Consider the following 7,622-nt stretch of genomic DNA (forward strand, 5'->3'; position numbering starts at 1 on the left):
GGTATAGCAATAAGTATTCACAAATCCCAGAAATCCTATCCCAATAAGCTCTAACCATCAGTATGGACCTGAACCAAGACTATAAAATAAGTGGTGAGTATGTTCAAGGTAGACAGAAGTAAACTACGATCAATCTCGAAAAACCCAGCAGCAGAAATCTTAGGCTGATCCTTCACAGCATCAAAGAGGATCTCCAAATGTTCGAATTCCTCCGAATCCCTTTTAGCGTTGAAATACTGAAGACAGCAGAAGTTGTGTATCTTATCAGCAACAGCCTTCAAATCGTGGCATCTAAACACCAACATCAACGTTGCATACTGTAATTTAAAACTGTAACAACGACTCTTAACTGAAAACCATCAACTTACCACCAAAACCAAGGACATGAATATATTAACGAATTTATCGAACGCTTGCCAATCGAAGCCATCCACAATCGAGTCCATGTTTCTAAGGATGACAGCTATGGTCCTGCATTGGATGATGAGTATGTACCATCCGAATATTTTATTGAATAGGTTTATAATCGATCCATTCAGCTCGTAGAGCATTTTACATTTTTCGATCTTCTTCAAAAACGTCAAGTTATCTTTTGTATTTTGGTTGTTGGTGAGGTGGTCGTAGATGAGGTCGTATCTTATTTTTATGGCGAAAGCTATGTCAGCTATCACAGTGGTTAAGGAGAAAAAGTGTAAGGAAGAGATGGCAGGGATCAAAGAAACCAAACTCCTTCGTTTCTCAAACCACAAGTAGTACACGCAAAATAAATAAAAGGTCAAAACGCACAAATGACCTAGGATAAAAGACATAAAGAAGCCTCCAATACAAGACTTCTGAACACTTTTACTCTGCAGCATAACATCCAGAAGTCTGAAAGCCTTAAAAAATTTCTCCCATCTCTTCCTCTTAACAATTATGGAATACACAGCGACGCCAAACATACCAATGGATGAGGAATCTATCACCAACAATATGAACTTGGTGATCCACACCATCTTTGGGAAAACTTCATCGTAATTCACTGACATCCAAGAGATGTTCAAACCGACGTAGGTCAAGCTGAATACCAGTACGTAGGACTTATAGAAACTTCCGGTTTCGATCAGGTTCTTCTCGAAGTTATAGTTGGGCAAAATGAAGAAATAAGTGGTGTAATAACGAACACTGTTCAAGTATCTGATGTCTGTCCTCGGCAAGTTCATGTTGAGAGTGTTGGAATGAACCTGTGTGGGAAATTGTTGAAACAGTAGCATTAATTTTTAATTTGGAATCGATGAAAACGTAACTTTGTTACGTGTGAAACATAATAGTGTTATTATACACTGCTCGACAGTCGACAGGGATCGCGTATGGAGTTTTCGTGGCTTTTGGTTAACTGGAACATCAATTATTCATGTAAGTGTTCTTCTAGGAAAAACTGGAATAATTCAAGTTGCTTTTATCATATATATTTCTCAACTTCATCAAGATCTTGACCTTGTAATTGATAAACTGTAGTAAGCTTAAGATTGGCATGAAAAACCATTTGGGAGCTCGTGTTTTTGGAAGGATTGACTGGCCAGCTCGATTTCCAGACATGAATCGCATCGATCATGTCTGAGCAGAGATCTGTAGACAACTATTCTCCCTAGAAGAACAGACTGACAATCTGGAGTAGTTTTTTTAACGCTTTGCTGGATATTTCGATCAATTTATGCTTGAGAGAGTAAACCAAGTAATGAAACAAATTGATAGGAGGTCAGTAATAGTGGTCCCTATCAATTGCTGAGCAGTGTATATGTTTAAGTCTTTTATTATTCATTATTTTCAACACCAGCTTGGCTCGGCCACAATTCGTAACTAATATCGTAACTAATTTCGAAAAAAAAGTTTCTAACCTATACTGATGAAGGTATTTTACGGAATTATATGATTGAATGTCTCTGGTAAAGAGCTAATTGAAAAATGGACCTTAGACTGTCTAGAAAAGACATAAGATTCCTCATGATCTTCAAATTCTACAACGCTTTCTTCGGGTTTACCCCTTTGAAGGTTACGAAGAACAAAGAGGTGGTAGAAATGAGGAAGATGCAATATATGAGTACCGCTGGAATTCTCTTGTTGGGAACAATTCAAATTTACGTGATTTATCCAATAATAATCAATAATTTTTCGCATTTCCGACCATCCAACCGTATCACCTCTTCATTTTTGTTCGTGACTGGTGTAGTCTTCTACGTTTTGTGTCTCATAAACTGCACTGCTTCTCGCAGAAGAAAATGGAAGAAGATGATAAAACTTTTCGTGGAAATTGACAAAGTCCTTGGGAATGAAAACAAGTTAGACGATAACGTTTTGACCAATTTCAGTGTGCAGTTTCTCGTTCTCCACTTAATTTTTCTTGTTTTCATGGTTTTTCGTTTCACCTCCTACCAACAACTGAACCTACAGAAGCTGATACTCCATACTATGAACCTCCTAGCCTTCCTCTACAATTACACCTTTTCCATTTTAGCATCCAACATATGCCTGGCTATAAGGTGCAGATTTAAGGAGGCCAAAGAATTGCTCGCTTTTGAATATCGGGAAATACACTGTTTGAAGAATTCTAGAACGAGAAGGAATATCCAAATAATAAGATTTTTGTTTGCTACCAATAACGTAATAATAGGAATATTCAACGATCTGATGGGACTTCAGATATTGGTTGTTTTTGTCAAAATGATCGCAGTCACTCTTGGGTATATGGATGGATGGGTTACTGATAATTTGAAGACGTCTGCTCAAGATTCTCTGATTTCTATTAGCATGCTGATAGCCACAACAATGGTAAAACATGGAAAAACTTTCTAGATTCATAACACTTCTTGAATTTCCTTTGCAAGCGATAAAACCAACTCTATAATAATCAGTATAAATCCATATGAATGATCAAGAATTGCTTTTCGAAAATGAGATAAAAAAATAAAGAATAAAACAATTAAAATTGAATAAAATCCTAAAATAACAGTTGAGTCTTTGTTCATTTAGATGTTGAAACAATTCAGATTTGTTAACAGCATAAAATTAATGATACTAAATGACTAAGGTTTCAATATGAACTGATCCCTTTTTTTTTGTAGTTCAACGTTGCATTTATAATCTACAGCTGTAATTCAGCATCTGTGGAAGCTGAGAAACTGTATCTCAGTTGCAGAAATCTACAGAGGAAATTTCAACCGAAAAGCTTCGAATCGAAAGAATTGAATTTCTTATCGAAGCAGCTCAGGTATAGGACGGATTTTTCTGCAGCTGGTTTTTTCGTCATCAACAGCAAGTTGCTCTTGAGCCTCATCAACATCATCTCTACGTATTTGATTGTTATCATACAACTGAATGGTATAACAAACTGAATCAGGATTTAGTTTGTCCAAAGGAAGAAATATCATTACATTGTTTATAACTGTCACACGCACTTTAATGCTAAATTTTCATAGCATCTATACATTGTTTATTTTCCTTTCTGATTTACACTTTTATCTTACAAAACTTTCAAATATTCATTAGATAACGTCCAACTTAGTTTCAAGAGTGTGGTTCTTAATGAGAAAACTAGAAGACGTGGGTGATATCTTGTATTCGAAAAAGATTCATCAAATCAATGAAAAACTATATTCCGAAAATTATTTCATTCGATAAAACCGTTTGTGAGATACTCAGAACTAAAAATGACATGTTTTTATGGTTTTTCAACAGCCTGTATCTTTTAAACCGAGCCGATTCAGGAAAAATAGTGAAGGAAAAAGTGTTTCTTTTGACCTCAAGAATATACCGTTAAAATATGTTAAGGGAATCTCACAGAAATAAATTCAATATACATATCTATGCTCACGCACTTTATGGTTTATACCTACACGAATCTTTTATATTCACATGGGAATATACAGGTTGTCCCACAATCTGGAATACATTAGGGTTTGGAATAGATTGTTGTTGACATTCAAATTCCTTCAATTCATTCAAATTTCATTTTCCTAAAGGACTATCTGATAATGATAATTGACAATTGTACTGAGTACATAAATTTTAAATGCCATATTTTCTTTCAAAGAAAATCCAATAATCTTTATTATAAAAACTGCTTTATCGTGTGACACGAGGACTATATAGGTGTATAAGTATCCTTAATTTCCTGCAATTGAATTATTCATGATCATAATTTATTCAATACAAATTTCAAGAAACCACTAACACGAAATCACTTTCGTTAATTTTCCACCATTCCAGTCCCTCGAAAACATCGGGCAAAAGCCATTTTCACTTTCAAAGTGTTGCTTTTAACAGAAAGTAGCGATACAAGATTGATTTCCTAATCCTGAGGTTCAGTTGAGTTTTGCTGTTATGAACTATGATGAAGTATTTCCATTTCATTTAGATGTTTTTGCGAGAGAACACAGTTTTCACAAGAATGAGCTGGAGGTTATCTAGAAAAGACATACGTTTCTTGAATACACTTTCTAATTATAACGCCCTTCTGGGGTTTTGTCCCATATTCAATTCCAAAGCTGACAAAACTGGAAGTATCAGCAAATTCGAAGTAATGAGCCTTATTTTTAACATTGTTGTGATGACACTTCTGATTTTGATTTCCTATTCATTACTAAAATCGGAGTTTCCCCACTTGACAAATGCACAAAAAATAGAATCCTGTGTTATAATGGTGACCAACATACTTTTACACGGTAGATGCCTTTTGAGCTCATTCATTCTCAATAGGAAAGAATGGAGAGAGATGTTTCGATTATTTTCAGAGGTAGACATCATCCTGGGTAACAAGAATAAAGAAGATGAAAATTTAATCTACAACTGCAACGTACAATTCGGAATTTCTCATTTTGTGATCGTCGTGGCTTCATTCTTCAGACTCAATGAACACAGAAAAATAAATAGCAATTTCGTAGTTCTATTGAGCGGTTTCTTGCATGTGGAATTTGGTATTTTGTATGTTTTTTCGCTGTCCACTCTGATGTGGAATATTTGCTTGGCCATTAGGTGCAGGTATAAGGACGTTTCGTTGTTGATAAAAACGTTGAAACCACGCATCTCCAAATGTTCTAATTATGGAGTAAACGAAAGAATAGAAAAGGCTAAAGTGGTCTTTGACGCCAGCAACAGATTAATCTCGATATTCAACGAAGTTTTCGGATGGCAAATCATCTTGATCATGTGGAAGTGTATAGCAATGGTTATTTTCATTTTGGATGGGGTGCTTTTAAATCAAAAGAGTTTCACAGCAAACCGACAGTTCGCCCATATTTTGTATCTGATTCTGCAAATGGTGAGTGCATAAACTTTATCAGTTATACGTCTTGGATTTATGAAGTTTTTTTTTTCAGGGTGGTACCATCTGTATAATTCTGTGTTGTCATTCAACGGTTGAAGAAGCCAGGAAATTAGGCCGTAAATGTTTGAGGTTCAGGGATTCTTTTGACGTCCAAAGCAGTCAATACAAATATCTGGAATTTTTATCTATGCATTTCAAGTATTTTAAAACATTTTCGGCTGCCGGTTTTTTCACAGTGGACCGAAATTCTTTTTTTGGCATCATGAGCATCATCACGACGTATCTCATTATCGTTCTGCAATGGTATTACAGTGGTTTCTCAAAACATTCGGAAGAATCATGAAGATCTCCAACAAATGTCGGATTATCGGTTTAGGTACTTGTTACACCCCTGTATATCCGTATACAGATGGCTTTTCTACTTGAAGAAACTGTTGTACCTATAGATTACATTCTTTCAAAAATTAAATGGTATTATTTTACACCTAACATGAAAGATTTCAGATAAAAGCCTAAATAAGAATTTCATTCTAGACGTCAGCCAGAAGATTGATACCCACCCCTTACAGGATCACAGATTCTTAATCATCCCCACTGAACACTAAAAGTTGAGTCACAGAACACTAATAAACAATCTCATTCCTTTTCATGAGCTAGTGTGGGTCTTTCATATTCAAATTATATATAAAGAAACCTACCCTTCCTGAAGTGAAGTTCAGAGAACTTTTCGTACTGGCCTCTATTGAGTAATATCGGGAGTATTCGACAAGCCAGAAATAGATGTTTTCCACCAGCAAAACCAATAATTTTTTTCAGTATCCCTAATTTCAGTGAATTTTTCATGATGAAGCTTGATAATTTATTCAACACAGAATTCCAACAACATATCATTATTCTTATTCACATTTTGACTGCTACGCCTCTCAAAAAGCATCAGCCTTTCGAGTTATTCTCTTCAAGAATTGGTTTGGAAAGAGCTTGATGAGCTTCCCAATTCAGCTACAAACTATATGGAAAAAATAAGGTTTTTAACGAGGAGAAAAAGTTTTGATCAAGATGAGTTGGAGATCAGCCCGTAGAGATATACGTTTTTTGCAAACATTTTCTCACTATAACTCTCTTTTGGGTTTTTGTCCATCGCTGAATTTCAAGGAGAATAAAATAACGAAATATGTGAGAGTTGAAGGTTTAACCGTTGTGATTTACATAACTTTTCTGATTCTCCAAATTGTTACTATTTTCCCTTTGGCCAGATTTGCGGTATCTTCAATGTCAACACCACAAAAGGTAGAGTGCTATGTTGTACCGGCAGCTAACTTAGTTATACACACCACAAGTGTCATGAGTAGCATTTTTAATAAAAAGAAGTGGAATGATATGTTTAAGTTACTAGAAAGAGTAGACGTCATTCTTGGGAACCAGGATAAGACAGATAGGAATTTGATCTACAACTTCAACGTGCAATTCGCTTTATCCCATTTATTCTTCGCTTTCATCTCAATGATTAGACTGAATGAGTTCATAAAGATCAAGAATGAATTTATACTCATATTGGGCAGCTTTCTACACGTTGACTTTGGTGTTATGTACGTTTTACTATCCTCTGTTCTAATATCCAATATTTGTTTGGCCATCAAGTATAGATACAAGGATATTTCAGCGATGTTAAAAATCAGAACAAGCATTTCTTCAGACTCGAATCAAGTTGATGAAATTATACGAAAGGCAAAATTCGTTTTTGAAGCTAATAACAGAATAGTTTCGATATTCAACCAAGTTTTTGGATGGCAGATATTATGGATCATTTTTAAGTGTATCTCCCTTTGTGTTCTTATGCTGGATATGTTGTGTTTGAATGAAGAAAGTTATACAGATAAACGTCAGGTGGCTAATTTTTTTCTATTGATTATGCAAATGGTGAGTTGTAGTCTGAGATTTGTGGAGGAAATCAAGTTTTCCTCTTCTCTTTTCAGGGTGGTACAACAGGTGTCATTTTGTGCTGCCATTCGACAGTTGAAGAAGCTAAAAAATTAGCTCCCAACTGTATGAAGTTGAGGGATTCATTTGAGACAGGAAGCAGAGAATATAAACGACTTCAACATCTATCTATGATCTTTAAGTATCATCCAAAGTTTTTGGCAGCTGGATTTTTCACAGTGGATCGAAACTCTCTGCTTGGCATCATGAGCATTGTTACAACATACCTCATCATAATACTGCAATGGTATTACAATGGTGCTCACAAGCAATCAGAATAATTTTGAGAATATTCCTTAGAAATTATGTTTCAATTTGTTGAAAAATTGAGATAGATGGAGGA

The 7,622-nt window shown here is 35.2% G+C and overlaps 1 protein-coding gene across 1 annotated transcript; it reads left to right on the plus strand.

Moving 5' to 3' along the window:
- The first annotated feature begins 7,103 nt into the window (after positions 1-7,103).
- Positions 7,104-7,622, plus strand: LOC123316067. Its single transcript, XM_044901996.1, has 2 exons — positions 7,104-7,219; positions 7,276-7,622. The coding sequence occupies exons 1-2, from the start codon at positions 7,136-7,138 to the stop codon at positions 7,558-7,560; spliced, it is 369 nt and encodes a 122-aa protein (XP_044757931.1). The 5' UTR covers positions 7,104-7,135; the 3' UTR covers positions 7,561-7,622.

The sequence above is a fragment of the Coccinella septempunctata genome, chromosome 6 (genome assembly GCF_907165205.1).
Source record: "Coccinella septempunctata chromosome 6, icCocSept1.1, whole genome shotgun sequence".
Lineage (NCBI taxonomy): Eukaryota > Metazoa > Arthropoda > Insecta > Coleoptera > Coccinellidae > Coccinella > Coccinella septempunctata.

What these genes read in the sequence shown, in the direction of transcription:
- LOC123316067 (XM_044901996.1), top strand. Translation starts at nt 7,136, where the DNA reads ATGCTGGATATGTTGTGTTTGAATGAAGAAAGTTATACAGATAAACGT. An exon ending in TTCTATTGATTATGCAAATG is followed by an intron (nt 7,220 to 7,275) that starts GTGAGTTGTAGT and finishes TTCTCTTTTCAG; the next exon opens with GGTGGTACAACAGGTGTCAT.